The sequence below is a fragment of the Bufo bufo genome, chromosome 3, assembly GCF_905171765.1.
Source record: "Bufo bufo chromosome 3, aBufBuf1.1, whole genome shotgun sequence".
Classification (NCBI taxonomy): Eukaryota; Metazoa; Chordata; class Amphibia; order Anura; family Bufonidae; genus Bufo; species Bufo bufo.
The window spans coordinates 78,220,037-78,238,709 of NC_053391.1; the positions used below are offsets into that span (position 1 = coordinate 78,220,037).

The 18,673-nt window shown below is 41.4% G+C and overlaps 2 protein-coding genes across 3 annotated transcripts in view; one reads left to right on the forward strand and one right to left on the reverse strand.

Annotated features, from left to right (window-relative positions):
• CHMP2B (charged multivesicular body protein 2B) overlaps positions 1-2,275 on the forward strand; it is a 34,810-nt gene extending 32,535 nt beyond the window's left edge. The window contains exon 7 of the mRNA XM_040423251.1: positions 2,148-2,275. The gene's annotated coding sequence lies outside the window, so the exon portion shown is untranslated. The remainder of the gene's footprint in view (positions 1-2,147) is intronic.
• A 3,284-nt stretch (positions 2,276-5,559) lies between these two features.
• POU1F1 (POU class 1 homeobox 1) lies at positions 5,560-18,158 on the reverse strand. Of its 2 annotated transcripts, none has more exons than XM_040423248.1 (6): positions 18,017-18,158; positions 16,174-16,246; positions 11,857-12,074; positions 10,309-10,473; positions 7,733-7,793; positions 5,560-5,773 (listed from the first exon to the last, which is right to left on the reverse strand). In XM_040423248.1, the coding sequence occupies exons 1-6, from the start codon at positions 18,156-18,158 to the stop codon at positions 5,560-5,562; spliced, it is 873 nt and encodes a 290-aa protein (XP_040279182.1). The 2 variants fall into 2 exon arrangements, with proteins under 2 accessions (XP_040279182.1, XP_040279181.1); XM_040423247.1 differs by having other exon boundaries at positions 16,174-16,327.
• Positions 18,159-18,673: the final 515 nt, after the last annotated feature.

Sequence of the window (18,673 nt, forward strand, 5' to 3'; positions counted from 1 at the left end):
AAAAGGTAAAATATCGTATTTTGTGGGAACCTATATTGAAAGGAAAGGGTACTAATTCCTTATTAAATGTGGTTTTGGTGTGATCTGTCCTCACATTTATTTTGAGGTAATTCATATTAAAATACGGTACTGCTGAGACCACACACATAATTGCATATTCACTGGTAGGAGGAAGAGTGTAGAATTGAGAGGATTCAGTCCTTACTGTGGACAAGGACTATGAATTCACCATCCAGTCCAGAGCTGATCATTTAATACATGGTCATTTAGGGCACAGAAGATAATCCAGGTAATCCCTGCCTGTGCTCTACTGTACCGGACACAATATAAGGGATTATAGTGCCAGGAATATACAGTATGTAACTATATAAAAGTCTCCTGGGATCACATGATGTTACATTGATGATTTCCCGGACCCACAGTCCACCGGGAATTCTACTGGTACAGTGAATGGCCAGTCCACTCCTAAGGATCGTTCACTTTGTGGCTCAAAGTGCCCAAGTCTGACACTCTTCAGGGTATGGAAGTGAAAAGCATGTCGGTATAATCCCTCAAATACTGCTATAAGCCTCCAGTGACAGCACATCTCCGGTACTGTCCCCTAGTACAGCGTTCTAACGTGATATCCTACCTTTCATAGTGGGATTAGTTGATCACATTGGGCAGGACACAGGATGGGTATGTTTGCCTTCATTTCACATGGTCATAGGGACACTAGAGGATCCATTTTTATCAACAGCAAAAAACGAACCTAAATCTAAAGATGAAAGCACCAAACACCAATAAATGAGGAGATAATGTATGAACCCGACAATTTCTGGAGTAACATTATCTAATGCAGAGCAAGAGGGCTATGGGGAATGTCACTCTAAAAAGGGGACACATAGGGGGATGACAGGCCTATATAAAGCTGTGTATCATATAGTGTGTATAACTCTCCTGGCCAGCAGGTGGCAGTATAAACATGACAGTGAGAAGCAAGATCTGCTGCAGCCAGCCCCCTGGCCAAGGTGCAGACGCTAGACTGGCAGCCTCTGCCATCCTCCCCTCAGTAGCTCATATTACAGCTTGGTCATTTGCTTATTTCTGTTGTGAGAATCTTCCTGGATCCAGATCAAATAGAAAAATGAAAAGTCAGTCCTGTATCCCACACGGACAGATTACTTGCGCTGCTGCTGGTCCCGGAATAGTGTGGTAGGTCGTACACACTGGTGAATACAATATGAAGGGTTTTGGAACCGCGCTGCTCTGAACCGAGTCTCCCGATAAACGTGGATGGCAGAGGATGAGCCCCTTTTTCCCAACACCCAAAGGATCCAATCTTCAAAAGATCTCCTCCTCTAAGGGTTCAAATGGGATAGGCAGAATAGTGAAGCACCCTTTGCAGTTTTTTTCTTAAAAGGTTTTATTATACTCACAAGAGTTGGTAGACAAAAAGCATATAATACAAATGTCAGAACGTCAGGTTCCTGCCCGACCCGGGTTTCGCTGCCTCGCTTCCTCAGGGGCATCTACTGAGATCTATCTGGATCCAGATCAGCTATAGGACTGAGCAGTGAATGGTCACATACTCATGAGTGCACTATAGACAGGGGTGCACTTAGCCTTTCTGCTGCCTGAGGCAAAAACTGAAACGGCGCCACCCCCAATGCCAATTTCTTAACCTCACCCCTTTACCACAATGATGGTGCTCATTACCCATGGCCCTTGCGCTGCCCCCCTCTTTCCCCTACCTGGTGCTGCCTGAGGCGATCGCCTCACCTGCCCTCATTGGTGGTGCACCCCTGACTGTAGACTTCAGCCAGGTCCCACCAAGGCACTGTAGTCCTTTTACTTTAGAAAAGAGATCTATTAGACCATGTCCTATTCCAATCCGGTGCCACATACACCTGCCATGTTAAAAGTCACAGATCGCAGCTGACCATAAGATGGGACCTATGTACAACATACTGTATATATTAGAGCAACTTTGGGTGCTGATTTTTCTTAGCAAGGCGTGTTTGACTATGGTAATACAGGTGAGAATACCTTGAAAGGGGTTTTGCAGGGGTCACATATTGACGACCTATTCCCAGGATGGGTCATTAATATCCGATCAGTAAGGGTCTGACCCCCGGCACCCCCCACCGATCAGTGGTTCCCTGCAGCCTCCTGTCCCAGAACTAGCACTGTGAACGGAGCAGAACCATCTCTGCTCGAGGTATAGCAGCAGTGCTGTGTTATTGGGCGGCCGCACTGGGTTCCTGATGTCTCCTCGCTGTTTTCTTGCCTGCTTCCTCAGCTGTGAAGACAGGGCAAAAGTCTCCAGATTACCGCATCAAGTTATCTTCTATCCAGTGGAATATGAAAATATCCCTTTAACTGTTACTCATTTGACTAATTGCTCATCAGCTTGACTGGTGTTTGTTATGTTTGCTTAAAGGCTATGTACACCTCTGAGGGCATTTATTTGTTGTTATTATTATTATTGCCTTGTACTCATTTTGAGCTGAAAATCATTTTTTCAATTGGTCTTTATTAAAAAAAATATGGAGTCCTGTTTTTCTGTACAGAGCTGAGATGCTCAAGTAGCAGCCTGTGGGGAGCTGGGAGCTGATGGACTCCTTATCGCTGATCGCTGACATTATAAACACTCATTATAGCTCAGTTCTTATCTTACTGATAACAATGTGGCTTAAGTGTTTATGACCTCTCAGTAATTTACAGATAAGGTTTATTAGATGACTGGTTACTAGATGAAAGTACCAGTCACACAGCTAGAAAAACAGTTACCGTAAAGGGATTCTGTCACCAAGTTTTGGGCTATAGAGCTGCGGACATGCACGGCTAGATTGCCACTAGCATGTCCGCAATATACTGTCCTATAGGGCTGTGTGCTTTTATTTTCTTTAAAAAAGGATTTTAGAGATATGTAAATAAGTCTTGTAGGTGCCCAAGGGGCTGTACGAACCTTCCTGGTGCCCAGCCGTGCCCGCCTGTGAAGGAGCCCAGCACCGCCTATGTCCTCCGAATCTTCTCCTTTCATCACCGATAGATTGGCGTAATCTCGCTGTGCGCGAGCTCACGCATGCACAGTGCCGGTATAGTGTTCCTTCCCTGTGCTGGCATCAGCCTCAGGGAAAGAACTGCGCATGCGCGAGCTCGCGCATTGCAAGATTACGGCAATCTATCGTTGATGAAAGGAGAAGATTCGGAGGACATAGGCGGTGCTGGGCTCCTTCACAGGCGGGCACGGCTGGGCACCAGGAAGGTTCGTACAGCCCCTTGGGCACGTACAAGACTAATTTACATATCTCTTAAATCCTTTTTTAAAGAAAATAAAAGCACACAGCCCTATGGGACAGGTTTATTGCGGACATGCTAGTGGCAATCTAGCCGTGCATGTCCGCAGCTCTATCGCCCAAAACTTGGTGACAGAATCCCTTTAACTCTTTGTGACAGAACAGCAACAAATGAGTAAAATTCAATCATGAACAAAAATTGCCTCCGAAGGTGTACAGCGCCTTTAAGTTCTCCTGGATTGGATGCATTTGGGGCCAAACGACATTTTCCCATCTGATCCCGGTAGTATCTTCTTTTGCTATAATTTTTTTCTTTTCCCAGTGTAAAGAATAAAGCTGTACTCACATCTTATGGTCATAACTAGAGATGAAACAATTCTAAAGTAAGATGTGAAGATGATTTTTTGGTGATTCAATTCAGGCAAATTTTGGAGAGAGAGAGATAATTACTTTTCAAAAAAGTGAGAAATGAGAAAAAAAATATATGAATTCTAGGATTGTTCAGTGCCATACACAAAATTTCAGGCCAATTGGATCACTTTGAAATCAGGTAGATTCGATTTGGACCGACCCAGACGAATAAAACCTGAATTTGCATTTTGAGCGATTCACTCATCTCTAGTCATAATGCTTTTTTTTTTTTTTTTTTTTTTTTTTTTTTTTTTTTTTGCCATTTTTCACTAAACCTTATATACAGTAATTGTAAAACAATTCTGCCCTCTGGTGGTAATAGTAGGTGCAGCAACTACGATAAAAGGAAATCTCACAAAGTCAAAGTTTCCATTTCAGTTTATTTTAGTGCATTATAAATAATAAATAAATAAGGAAAAGCTGCAGAGCGCACCGAGAAACCCATCAAATAAACAAAATATTAAATACAGTAATAAACCAGAATAAATAAAAGGGACGCACAAATAGTTCCAAGTATCTAAGGGGGCCCAAAGACCCCTCTGCGTCACAAAAGCACATCTGGTGACACATTCAGGACAAACTTACTATGTGTTTCCTGTGGATTTTGCTGCAGATCTCATCCTTTACAGTATCAATAACATATAGGACATGTCGTAAATCCACAGCATGCTTTAAAATCTGCAGTGGATTTTTTGTGCTGCATGTGAATGGGGTTCTGTACTGCGCTTCACTGCCAGCAGTCAGATTCATTTTGTTTCTACAACCTCTCATAGACTGGTACAGACAGATTAGAGCCAGTGTTTCTTTCTGTAATTCCGCACACATGTTTCTAAATGTGGTCCTATAGGGATTGGTAATGCTCAATGTAGTCCTACAGCCCAATGCAGAGTTCTAAGGGAATAAAAATACATTGGGGGTCATTTATTACAAAATATACGCCACTTTTTGGCGTATTTGCATCACAGATTTTGTCACAAAACGGTTTTGCTGCAAAATCTGCGACTTTCCCCACTCACACCACTTTTCCAGGGGGTATGGCATGAGCATGAGAGTAGGCCGGCTGGCCCGTCTCATTTACCATTTTCTACGCCGGTTTATGGCGTGGAAAATGGTCTTAAACTACTCCAGCAAGGGAGCTGGTGCAGTTTAAACCATGTCGCAAGGCCGGCGGAACCAAATGCCAAAGTTATGGGGTGCACCTAGCCTTTCTGCTGCCTGAGCAGCACCCCCATCTCCATTCCCCAATGCCAATTTCTTAACCTAACCCCTTCCCTTCAGCCAATGGCCCTTCGGCTGCCCCCCTTCTTGCCCCTACCTGGTGCTGCCTCACTTGGCCTCATTGGTGGTGCACCCCTGCCTCTACATAAATTTTGCCGCATCCGCCTCCAGTGCAGGGGCATTACGACTGGCGCTCGTCCTAATAAATGAACATCACCGTTTTTTGGAATTTCATAAGACAGACATGTCAGGAAAACAGGTCGGCTTAAAGGGCAACTCTGGATTAAAAAAAGGTGCAGAAAATCAATACGCTGGAAAAGCTGGATAAAGCGTGCTCTGTCCATCACTGGCCTTATCAGTGACCTACCTCAGCCAGTGATCGGATAAGTTGGCTTTTATTGGCATTTCCGGCATGGAGTCAAGACCAGAACAGCAGGGGGTGAGTGAGTCTTCTGTTTGCATTTTAACCCCTTGTAACCCCTTTTTAAAGCATTTCTCTGGAAAACCCCTTTAGGCTGAAAGAAGGACTATGTGACTTATAATGCAGAGTGTCACTTATATGAGCCGGTAATGAGATGTCATTAGATGGCTGTCCGTAGGTTATCAATGTTACATCTAAAGTGCGGAGTGATGCTTGTGTCCTCTGGTTTCATCTGCATTCATGGTGATCTTTAGAAAAGGCGGTGAAGGTATTCTGGTGCAGGCTGGTCTTCACCCTCTTCTCTCTCTGTCTGCGATTACAGAACCAAACTCGAACCACTTCCTTCTCCAGGTTGAGACTTTCAGCCATCCTCATGATCTCTTGTGATGAAGGTTTGCTCTGTTCTCCAAAATGGGACTCCAAAGCTTCTTTTGCAGCAATGCTGTTTTATACAAGTAGTAAAAGAAAAATCAATTGTGTCAATAAAACACTCTGCTACTTGTGTTGGGCTGAATTCACATCTAATGGAGCTTCTGCTGTAATTATGCTTGACAGTAGAAATCTTGGTGCCTATCAGCATCTTTTAAAGGAAACCATGACACAGGTGTGAATAACCTTATGACCTAATATGACTTACATTTATGGCAGATAACATGGTATTGTTGCTGTGGAGGAATTTGGGCTATTACTGCTATATGGGCAGTGTGACTGGCTGTTATGGGGCAGGCAGTGTGGTTTTTAATGTTTTGGGGGTACTTTGGCACCTACATTATCTACAATACAAGGAAAAACACATATGGCTGTTATTGCTATGGGGGAATGAGAATAACTGTGCGGTAAGGCATTGACTATTATAGGGGTAGTGGTCTTATTACTATTATAGGATACTGAGTGTTACAGGACTTTATTTGGATCAACTAGGTAGCACTCTGCTTAGCCAGGTAGCACTCTGTTCTTCACACTTTATCTCCTATGCAGGGAATTGGACTTCACCCTAGTGAAACCACAAGGTGCTACCTCCTGGAGTAGTTTCAGTTCAGAGGTTGCTGACCCATGGCGGTCAAGAGACTCCAGTGCGGGGCACCAAGGTTTCAGACAAAACCGTAGTCAGGCAACAAACCAAAGTCAGGGCAGGCACAGTATGAGCAATCTAGTAAACAGTCCAATGGTCAGGCAGTGATGGTTCAAATCTGGAAACAGGCAGAGTTCGGTACACAGGCAGGCAAACAAGACAATAATGCACCTTTGCAGGAAACTAGCTAATTTGGACCTATTGCTTTGACACCTTCCCAAAGGGAAAGCTGCCTTAAATTCCTTAAAGTGACCAGCCATTGGCTGGGGAAGACTGAGGTGGAAGGACACTCACTGTTTAAGAGCCAGAGAAGGCGCACATGCTCAATGGGTGTAGACAGGCAGAGTAGGTGAGCAGCAAGCGTAAGTCTGTGTTGACTGGACAGAACTGATCTGCTTTGGCAGCCCAACTGCTAGGATGGAATAGAAGGACACTGGTGGGGACTGACTGCTGGGAAAACAAGGTGAGTGTTCTAGTGACCATGCCCACTGAGAGAAGAGAGGCAGTCATAGGCACTGACGGAAAGCATAACGCGGAGGATGGCACTGTACTTCACATTGCACTGACACTGGCATTAGTATAGGGGAATATCAGCATCTAATGGGTGAAGGACTGTAACTATTTTATTCATGTGCAATGGAGTCAGAAATGTGATATAATAAATGTAACTTTTGTTGAAAGACCAACTGGGAGTAAATTAGAAATCCCCTTATTTCTCATTACCCCTTCCCTGATTCCTATATAAAAGGAACAAAAAGTACTATGGAGATGTCAGGCACTGGAACAAGGTTGTTGGTCTCTGTGACCTCCCTTTATCAACAAGCGTCTACATCTGCTTTGCCTTCTTTGTGGTGGCACAGGCCAGGCCTTTAGTGGAGTAGGTGGTTGCCTAGTGCACCATGATGGAGCTGGGTCTACTTACCTTTCTGTCTACAGCCAACTGAACATTGTGTCTGAGCTGAGATAGTGCTGCATTACACAACCTTACATACATACATGCATATCTAGCAGAGTCAAATGTGTGGGGTAGATAGATGTGGGCTGAATGATTGTCCATTCAACAACTACTATGAAAAACTTTAGAGACCAAAGGAGGAGAAGGCTCAAGCTGAAATCCCTGCCTTGGGTACAAAGAGAGCTTGTCCCACCTCTGCCACGGGGCCTCAAAGCCTTTAAAAGACATATGATGTTATCCTATTATCTCACTGGAAAGTGTATTTTATCATAGCCATTTAGTGTTTGTGTTTAGTGACATACGCAGCCCAAAACCCCTTGTCTGCTTCTGGATCATTTGGCTTCTACATGGAGGTCCGACATAGAACTTATTACCTTATTGTTGTTCTGCGCTTTCTTTTCCGTTCATTCCCTCCAATCTTTTCATTGTATAAGGCTGTTTGGGGGCAAACAAAAAGTGATCAAAAAGTTACATTTTGTGATACTAATCATATTTCCTTTCCTTTCATTAGTTAATGAAATTATTGAGTATATATGAGACATGGAATATATTACATGTATCCATTCTCCTTGTGACCATACAGCTAAAAGCAATAAAATAAAATACAATTATCAAAGAATACAGAAGACTTATAAGATGGGTAAACTTCATACCTTCTCACTCTTACATAAAAGACTCAAGGACTTGTCCGATGAAAAATATTCAGCAGTTTTCAAACCAGCACCGGAATACTTTTGCAATTGCATGTAATAAAAATTTTGGCCACTGAGTTGTTCAATGGAATCTATCTGTATAGCGCCACTGCTGTTTGTCAGTGAGGTGCACACACATGCTCATTTCTATAAACTGCCCCCAGCTGCAGCAGACTGGACATGCCCCCTGAGAAATGAAACACCCCCTGAGCCACTAGCTTGAAATATGTATGTACCATAATAATTCAATGTGTAGATGCTTATACTGTAATATTAACTGGTGTCTCTTGATGCCACTGTTGCTACAGAAACTAGAAAGAACTGCCATCCAGAAATGAGCCAATGTGTGGCTAAAGCCACATGGCAGACAGAGGTCATCTGTACTAAGGTAGGAGAGGAACTAGGAGGGTGGCAAGGAGCAGTTCCCAAAGAAGGTGTTTGACAAACGGAGAGCCTCAGAGGAGTCTGTAAAAATGCTGCAGCTGCAACTTAGTTCCTGTGAGATGCCCCTGAGCAGATGTGAAACTGTGGTGTCGAGGGGCAACAACTGTGAGGTCAGTGAGTTGCGTATGAGAAAAAGCTTCATGGACTGTGTGTGTGGAAAGATGTTTGTTGGTGTTGTGATGTTGTGTCTTGTAGATGTATTGTGAGGTGTGAGGCAGGTAATATGTATTCTTCTCTGGATGCCGCATTCCTGTGTAGAGCTGTGGACTATAGTTTTGGTGCCAAAGGAGAGACAGTGTGGTTAGAGGGATGGAGAACCTTTTGTTGGCTTATATAACCTTTAGGCCTAGGCTCTTCCATCATTTGAGTGTCAGCCAGAGGGTGGAAGAAACCTGTCCATCATGAGAGGGTTGATAGGCTGGAGGTCCAAGAAAGGTCTTGTCCATCAGTGGCCTGAAGGCCCTGAAATAGAGTTACCAGGAGGCTATGGAAATATTATGTAGTGGGTTACGTTGCCTTGTTTTTGAGGGACCCATAGTGAGTTGCCATTATGGTTTCACCTAGCAAAGCCTGGTGAATGTTTCCAGGGGTCAAACTGTGAGCTCACAGAAGGAATCACTGCCATTGAAACATATCTGCTACTTGTCTACAGTCACAGAAGAGGACAGCTTGCAGAAGTCTGCATGGGCTGTCCTTGGTGTAGGCTGAGTGTATTGTCAGCCGTGGGAGAAGTCAGCTGTGGGGGTTCAGCTGGCGCGGTGAGAGGCATCAGTCCAGATGGGAGCCTAAAAGAGTTGATTTGTGTGAGACTTCCTGGGAAAAGTTATAGTTGAGACAGAAAGGGACTGTGTTAAATGCTAGCCTGAGGAAGAATCTCAGTCTAGCATAGTCCAGTGTATGGAGGCGGTGTACAGAAGAGAAGTCTGTCTAGCATGACTAGGGAGATGTACCAAAACATAATGGACATTTTAAGCCCTGCTCATTTTAAACCTAACTCAGCTTCGGTTCTGAGTTACTAGTCAGAACCGAAGCCGAGTTCGGTTTCAAGTTTTAAAGTAGTTTTCAACAACTGAAGTTCTTCAACGAAAGTCATGAGCGACTTCGTATTAACTTACTTCGGCTCATCAGAACCCATACATTCTCAAATACTGTACGGAGATGAATCTCCATACAGTATTATTCCGAAGTTTTGAACAAAGCAACTTCGGATTAGGCATCCGAGGCTCGCTTCGCTCAACACTATTCACAGGACAGTCCTATTGGTATATTTACTATATTTACAATTCCTCATAGATTGTAAGCTCTTGTGAGCAGGGCCCTGACTCCTAGTGTTTCAGTTGTATATTAGCCAGTTACCTTTGTTTTGTACATGAACCCTATGAAATTGTAAAGAAAAATTGTATTATTATTATTATCAAATTATCTGCTAAAGCAATTGGAATGCTATTCCCTGCATTTTAATGGAGGAATTATCAAAAATATACTCTTATTTCCATTGTGGCATCATGAGTAAATGTAAATGAAGGGACCTGTGCACAGTTATGTGTCCCCTCAGGAGTCATACATTTCAGTGGAAATTGTGTCTAATTCATTGCAGGCTGCGTTCTTCTCCCGGCTTTATTTTTTCTTGAAGTAGATGTCTCGTCTTGAAATCCTGTCATCTACAATAAATCTCTTTATGAACCTGACGTCAGGTGAATTAATAAGACTGACATATAGCGGTGTCACTGGTCTATTATCAGACAGACAGTTAATAGTTCATTCAGGGTAACAAAGCAATTGGACTGTGAAACATGCCCAGCCATTTACTATACCTCCAACTTGTTCTGCTTCATCCAGCCACTTAGATAAGATGGACTTTAACTTACAGGCGTTCCTGAAACTCAGCTGCAAATTTTCGAAGCGGCAGATGGTTGTTTGGCTGAATTCAGAGCCGTGTACTGCAGCTAGGGCTTCTCCAACATTTGTCTGAGTGTAACCTGCTTGAGAGTAATAAAAACCGGATCTATGTGTCAGGAAGAGGTTGGATCAACGAAACTGTTAATAGCAATATTCCGAAGAGTGACTTTTATGTTATATCCATAGATTGTCTAAAAGAAAGGATCAAGGGATGAAACAATGTTAAGAGCTTGGCAACTTTTGGGGGGGGGGGGGGGGGGGGGATATAAGGCCTTCTCTCAGTTCAGAAGATGGGGTTGTGTGTCCTCCATTACTCTTCTAAACTTTGAGCAAAACTGATTCTTTTGGTCTATATTTTAGAGTATTAGAAACAGAAATGCCGAAACTCCTCGTAGACTGTAAGAGAGATTGCCACTGGTCTTCCCCTTCCCTTTCTTCTCAGGTTTAGAAGAGTAATGGTGAATTTAGACATGGCAAATGCGCTACCGATTTTGCCTGCAAATTTGCAGATTACAGTACCAGACATTGAGATTTTACAAATCTAATGCAGTAGACATTTTCTGTGCAAAATATTTCACATGCTGCAGATTCTAAAATTGTGCTAAAAAATGGATGCAGATTAGTGGAAAATTTTCACTGAGTGTAGACTTACCATAAATGGGAACATGGGATCCCAATGCTGGAATTTTCTGCAATCAGAGGTTGATGGCATATCTTGTATTATATAATAATTACCTATCAGAACGCTCTATTTAAGGACTTCGTTCATAGAAAAATTTGTTGGGAAAAGTGAGTGCACAATATTATTGTCATGTATTGAATAGTAATATAATGTCTGCTATTCAAGTTGTGCCACAAAATCAAGACAGGATAGGGGATACGTATCTCAATGGTGGGGTTCCAATCAATGGGACCCCCACTGATCAGGAGACAGAAAGAGTGGAGAGATAGGTTGAGTATGCATGCAGATGCTCTATTCATTTTCTGTGGTACTGCGGGGATAATCTAGTACTGCCAGTCCGATATGGGTAGGGGATAAGTTGATTATGTGGAACTCCTTGAACAGCAGGCATTATATTATAATGCAGTGGGACTGCGCTACAATTCGATACAGGTTTGGCGCAGTGTCTGGAAGATAGCTCCATTGTTTTTGAGATTGGTCAGAGTGTCAGTGATCAGTCCCACTCTCATTACATTTTGATGGCCTATAGTGTCACAAATTATTAGTCCAGGACTCCTATAATGTCTCCACTTGCTATGGTCTAGTGTGATGTTCCCATTTATTATTCTAGTCTAGGAAATGTATACCAGTTTGAAGCCTACATGCAGTGATGTTGTTCCAGTCAGGATGATGAAAACCATGATGGCACCCAATAGACCCCATTATTAAATTAAAGGGGTCCTTTGAGCACCTAGTGTTTACTACATTATCATTCAGTGCATCGTCATTAGGAGATCCATACCCAGCTTAATCCTCCTCACTTTGAATTCATTAGCAAACTTTTCCAATTCTCTGATTTCTGGGGAGTCAATATCAATGGGCTCCTCAATAGCTTTGCTCTTTCTTCTGAATTCTTGCTTGAAGTCTGTAGTTGTAACATCTTCCAGGAGGGTTTGATGCACTGGAGCAAAGCCATGGCCCAGTGTGCAGGAGCTGGCACTCATTAAGCAGGGCGGTAAGCTGCCCGTATGGACTCCTGTGGGTGCAGGGGAAATCCTGAGTTTCATGATTTGCTTGTTTACATTGATATTCTATGTTGCACTCTGTGTTTTATGTGTATGTTTATGGGTGTAAAAAAAATACTACGTAGTGTACGAGGGACAGCTGCAGTCCACAGGAGTTCACTGATTGCATGTAACTCAATGTATTCCTCTACACTACAACTGTAGCTGAAATACGGGAAAGTCATGTTACAAAAAGTCTCCATGTAGCCTCTAGCCTAAAATGGTCACTGTCATTTCAACAAACTTTGCATAAATTAATAGTGTACATGAACATAACAAACGTTAGAATATATCTTTTTCTGCCTGTAGCAGCATTTTTTCTTCCCGTCTCTGTAAACGTGTGCGCAGCAGGTGTGTATTTGTCTCTTTAAGTAAGCTGTTTTCTATCTCTCCTGTCTTACTGCAGCTCAACCTCTTCCCCCTCCCCTCTCCATAGACTTTTATGGGCAGCTGTAATCTGATCCTCCAGTGAGCAGACAGCCGTCTTGTCTTTCAAGACAGAGAATGTTAGTTTTTCAGTCATAAGATACAGTATATTACAAAATTTCTCATATTCACTTGTTCTATTTATTTATGCAGCTTGTTGAAAAGGCCATAACCATTTAAATGAAGATCTGTATATTTACACTGATTCTAATTACAGTATATGGCCATTTGTAGGGAGGCACATGGATCAGCAGGCACTGCATATGTCATAAAATAGTATATCCATGCTGCACAATATCATGGAGGTATTCACCCCAAGCAGCAATGCCATCATACATGACTCCAGCAGAAAAATCATCTGTACTGTATGCCACTGTATAAACATGGAGGCATACAGAGGTATAGTAAGGTCCCATAAACTTCTATGGATGCCTTGAGGTTGTGCTGATCTGTAATGTGGCATGCATGAGAACTTATATACATCTACCAGTCAGTCATGGTCTTTACAGTAACATTACGTAAGACCTTGTATAGTAAGTGACACAATATTTGTGCCACTCTTGCTCTTATGGCAAAAAAATAAAAAAAAAAGGTGTTTTTACAGTTTCACTGGGATGATTCACTAGATGGGCTTATAGTGTGTAATAAGTGAGGAAAAGTAGATATAGAAAAAGTAATTTCTAAGTGGATGGTCTGCAATGATACTGTGTAGGGTAAAGTAGAACCAGAGCTTAAAGGGGTTGTATCTTTTTGGATACTTCTACCGAAATGTTCTATGTTTTATCGTAAGAACACTCCTTACTGCAAAGGAAGCAATTTCAATAGAAGATATACGTAAATATTATATATGAAAGAATTGCTGTTTGGGCTGTTTGCTGTCATACACGTGGGTTTCTAGGTTTTTGTAGCAAAATGATGCTGAATATGAAGATAAGCAGGAATATGGAAGGCTACAATCCACTGGGCTGACATTTTCTTGACAGCTTACCTTGTAGAGTACTTACTCCATTCACAACGTTGGAAATTGGCATACTGCATGTCTGTAAAATCCGTGTCTGGGATATACTTGCTGACAGCATTTCTGGAGCAGTAGGTTTTATTCCTAGGAAGAGAAATGGTGTCATAAAACACTCTGATATACGGAGCCTTTAAGCAGCAACCTTTGTAGTCTGAGACTTCTTCTCTAGAAAAGCAGTAGTAGATCTCAGCAGAAGGAAGGAAAACTTTATTCGAAAGGATACGATTTCTCCTTTCCTGCTCCTGGGATCCATTCTCATGCTTACAAAAAAATGAAAAATCCAGGGAAACATGGTCCACAAATGTAGCCCTTTCTACCTTAGGCTTTATTATGGCTCGTACAGGAGCTGTGTAATTGGAGCTTTGGAAGAGACATTCCCAATCTGGTCCCATGGGTACAGAATCCAGGTGGGACGGGGGAAGGGGGGCATTTTAGTGATAGGTGGCAAGCCTAGAGGTGGCCCTTTAGATACCAAATTTGTGCTCATAGTCAAAATACAAGTGTATGTTCAGTCTTGCCTTCATGATATGTTCAGAAATTGTACTCCTGTAAACCTTTTTTTTTTTAATGAAAAATGGGAATGGATTAGAGATTTTATGACATTTGTTTTGGATCTCATTTGTCCGAATCAACCATGAGATTCAATTTGGGGACAAGTAGATTCTACCCGAATTGAAAACGTTTCCAATGCCTTGAAAAATCTCTCTCTTTCCTGAAAAATTCTCCCAAATTGCATCTCAAGAAATTCTGGTTGTAACAAATCTGGTTGAAGAAAAAAAATGTCTCATTTTGAGTCTTTTGTCGATTTGTTCATCTCTAGATTCAGATCACATCTAAATTATAAAAAAAATATAAAAATAGCAACTTTGCTCAGACTTCTCTAACCTAGCTCCAAACCAGAGTTTCTCTTCAAACAGCAAGTGTTATTAAAAGAATATCATTTTACACTCTCCTATATGGACTTCAACCACCATCCAGCATTCTCTACACTGAAGGGGGCCCTGGGATTCATCTTAAGTCCTGTGTCTCTTCAACTTTTAGCTTGAGGAACTCTGGATCACTGAGACAAGATTGATAGGCTGATCATAGGGCCCCCTTTGTTTTAGACATTGTTGGGGGTCATCCCATGGAACCCCCCGCTAATACAACGTTCTGACGCATTTATATGATAGACGAGAGTGAGCTAGCACAACTACTACTATTCCAGGTCAGAAATGTCTGAAAATTGTTATTTTGTGCTTATCCGACTGGATTTTGTTAACCCCCAACAAGTTATTGATGGATCCAAGGGCATGGATTTATGATTGAGGTTTCTGTGTTCATTAGTCAGCACACATGTGGCAAATGCCAACGGCTAGCTACACAGTGAAATAATCTCATAAAATGATCATTAAGATAAAGCTTATGATTCAGAAATGCTAGGGCATAGGATTTAGGATTCGCAGGAAATGTCTAGCACAATGTTCTTCTAGAAAAAGGAGTTTACTGACACATTATAAAATGCATACCGTGTTAGGGCTGCTACAAGATATGCATCCATGGAAACTTCTATCGCATTTTGGGCTGTCGCAATAATGTGCATTTACATTGCCCAGACTGAGCAGGCAATTATCAGGAATGAACCGTTACTTCCTGATGACTGTCTGCTCGGCAGTGGAGGTGAGAGCTGCATTTACGTGCAGCAGTCACCTCCACTGTATGGGGACAGGCAATCACTACTGCCTTCTCTCCCCCTCATATAGATTCATTATTTCTAGGCAGCAGATCGCTGTTCACACAGCACAATCTGCTGCTCAGGAACGATGCTGATGGTGGCTCAGTGGGTAGAACTGGTGCCTTGCAGAGCTGGGGTCCGAGGTTCAAATCTGACCATGGACAACATCTGCGTGGAGTTCGTGGGTTTCCTCTGGGTACTCCGGTTTCCTCCCACACTCCAAAGACATTCTGATAGGGAACTTAGACTGCGAGCCCTATTGTGGACAGTGTGATGCTAATGTCTGTAAAGCGCTGCGGAATTTGTCAGCGCTATATAAGTGCGTAAAATAAATAAAATTTTGAAATTCATCAACAAGCATTCATACTCACATTCATTCATCAACAAGCATTCATACTCACATTCATTCCCAATAATTGGCCCAACAGTTTCCCTGTGTAAATCCAGCTTTGGTCATAGCGAGCTACTACTATGACTAAAAGCTTGAAACGCATCAGTAGTCATTCTTCATGCGTTTTTAATTATGTGACACTAAACTCCTGATGTTATGGCAGGATGCAGTGCAGGACGTCTCCCGTGAAACCTATGTCTATTGGGGCACATTAAGACGACCGCGCAGTGTTTTGCGGTCCGCAATTTCTGGACCGGAACAGGCGGCCCATTATAGAAATGCCTATTCTTGTCCGTGATTTTGGACAAGAATAGGACATGCTCTATATTTTTTGAAATGAATGGGTCCACACCCGTTCTGAAAAATTGTGGAACCGATGCAGATCCATTTATATTGTTTGTGTGAATGAGCCCTTAGTCAGGATTAACGCTCTGAAGAATAGGGTGATTTTTATGAAAGAACTAGAAGAAATTGCACTAATTATAACATATACAAAAAAACGGGACTTACCTGTCATCACTCCATAGGTAGACTGTTGGTTTCCATAGTGGCATGATGGGTTTGGGTAGTGAAGCCCTGCTGGTGTATTTTCCCCATTAGGCACAGCGAAGTAAGTAGGAGATAATTTAGGAATTTGCACCAAAGACAAAACAGACGAGACTGGTAAGAAAATATATAAGTATTCAAGAATATTCATTGTATTCATTTTATTGTAATTTTATCCTGTATGTTCAATGTACCATGTCAGTAACCATGTACCTGTATATAAGCTCCGTAACAACCAGGTCTTTATGGTTATCATTTATATAATACACTTTTCAAAGCAGAAAATGTGCAGCTGAATCAGTGGCAGAAACAGTAGGATTTACAGTCCTATATATTATGGTTCCCACACGGGTGAAGCCTCATTCAAAACCATGGCAGGAAGTGATATGTTCATTCTTTTTCATGGATTCCCATTGAGAAACAACAGGAAACAACATGTCGTTTTCCTGCAGATATCCGCCAGAATCTGCATGGAAAATCCACTGTGTGAACATACCCTTACCTTTCTTGGTCTTCTTTCTCTCATGGCACCCTGCTTCCCCTGCCACTTCAATATTGATAAATGATATGTGATGTCATTATGTTATCTAGGATTCCTCAAGCCCCTTATACTGCTGAGTTGTTAAACAGCCATTATAGCTCCACACTTGTTGTGTCCCCCAGTGGTAGAGGTGTAGAACTTACAACTGGGTCCCTATTTTTGGGGTTGATAAGCCTCTGATACAATGTAAAAGAAAGCTTTGCACGCGGAGTGTTGTTGCACCAACTTTAGACAAATGTACATTGCAGTAACATGTTCCGGCCACTGAATATACTGTATTTGATATATCTTTGCGGGTCTATGTGTCAGAAATTGAAATCTAAGTCCGCTTTGAACATGCTTAGAGTTGCAACATATTTTATGCCAATTTCTGTAAATCTGTTGCACCGATGATGGTCCCATCCCCTCCTACCCAACCCTTTGCAGATATGGAGTGTACCCCATAAAATGTATGGGGTATAACTCTTTATACCCCATAAAAGTGCCATAAATTATCTTATACATTCCCCATCTGTTTGCATATTGACACTGTTGTTGTGTTACAGTAATTTGTACAGCAACATAGAAGATCCCGGGGCTATAGTATATAAGTAAATAGTCATACTAGCAGTAAAATATTACTATTTATTTTTAATTGATAATATAATTATTATTTTGCATATCATAGGAATAATAACTATAATAATAATAATATAATAGATGGTTATAGTTTTAAAATGAGAAAATAACGAACAAAATTTTTTTTTTTTAGAATAGCCGTGAATCAGAAATGAAAATCACACCACAATTCTTGGGCTGATCATTATTTGCATAAGATAAAACATTTTAATGGGCACATATCAATAATAAAGTACTTGAATTGTGCCGTTATGGTATGGGTTATGGAAATTCAAATTTTTGCAGATATTACTACATTCTTGAAATTACAAAACGTACATAGAATTATTTCATGACCGAACATATTTCTACACATTTTCTTTCTCTAATAAATAAGCATTTAATCAAGCATTGAGTCAATTGGATCTCATATTAATGCTTTAAATACATAGACATATTGCATCTGAATAATTTAGGACAGATCTAAATCTTTAAAATGTCATATTTACAGTCCAAGCAGAAGATAAGTATCATGGGTCTGGTAGAGAACTGTCTATTGCATTACATGCATTCTGAGCTAGATACACACTGTGAAAAAACAGATTTTTAAGTATAGTACTACAAAAAAAAAAATCAAAAAGAAAAAAACATAACTTTGGAAATACCTGTAGAGACCATGTTAGTTGTATGATTGGTGACAGGGAGATATTCTGCAGTGCCGTGATGCATCCTAAGGGGGAACGTGGCTGAAGAATCAGAATTTATAGGTACAAATGTATCAGCTGTCACAAAAGCTTGGAAACTCATCCCCCCAGACAATAGAAATAAACGAGAGATGAATTTTAAAAGTTCTTTCCAAGTCTTATGAATCTAAAATGAGTCTTTCAAGAAAAGTTTTCCTTGGCTTGCATGTATGCATTAAGGGACTGCTTGGTGGGTGCATGGCGTGTGCAGGTATTTATACCCTTAGGAAATCCCTGTATCCATGTTAATGACTTCTTCCCAGTAGATTGCTACATAAATGCATCAACTGTCCTTCCCACCTGATATAACAATACCCAGCCAATTGGTCTGACTAAATAGAAACCTGAGATGCTCTATTCATTTAAATGGCTGTCCCTCTATGTGCACTGGACGACATAGGTGTAAGGAGAGCAGAGCAGACAGCAGAGTCCAATGGCTTAGTGTGAGAAATGTGACTGCATACGTTTTTGTAAGTTTTAGGGCTTAATAATAATATAATATAACAAAGAACAACAAAACAAGTCTATTTTTATTTATAAAAAATAAATAAAAAATTTAATTGATTTAAATATTTTAAA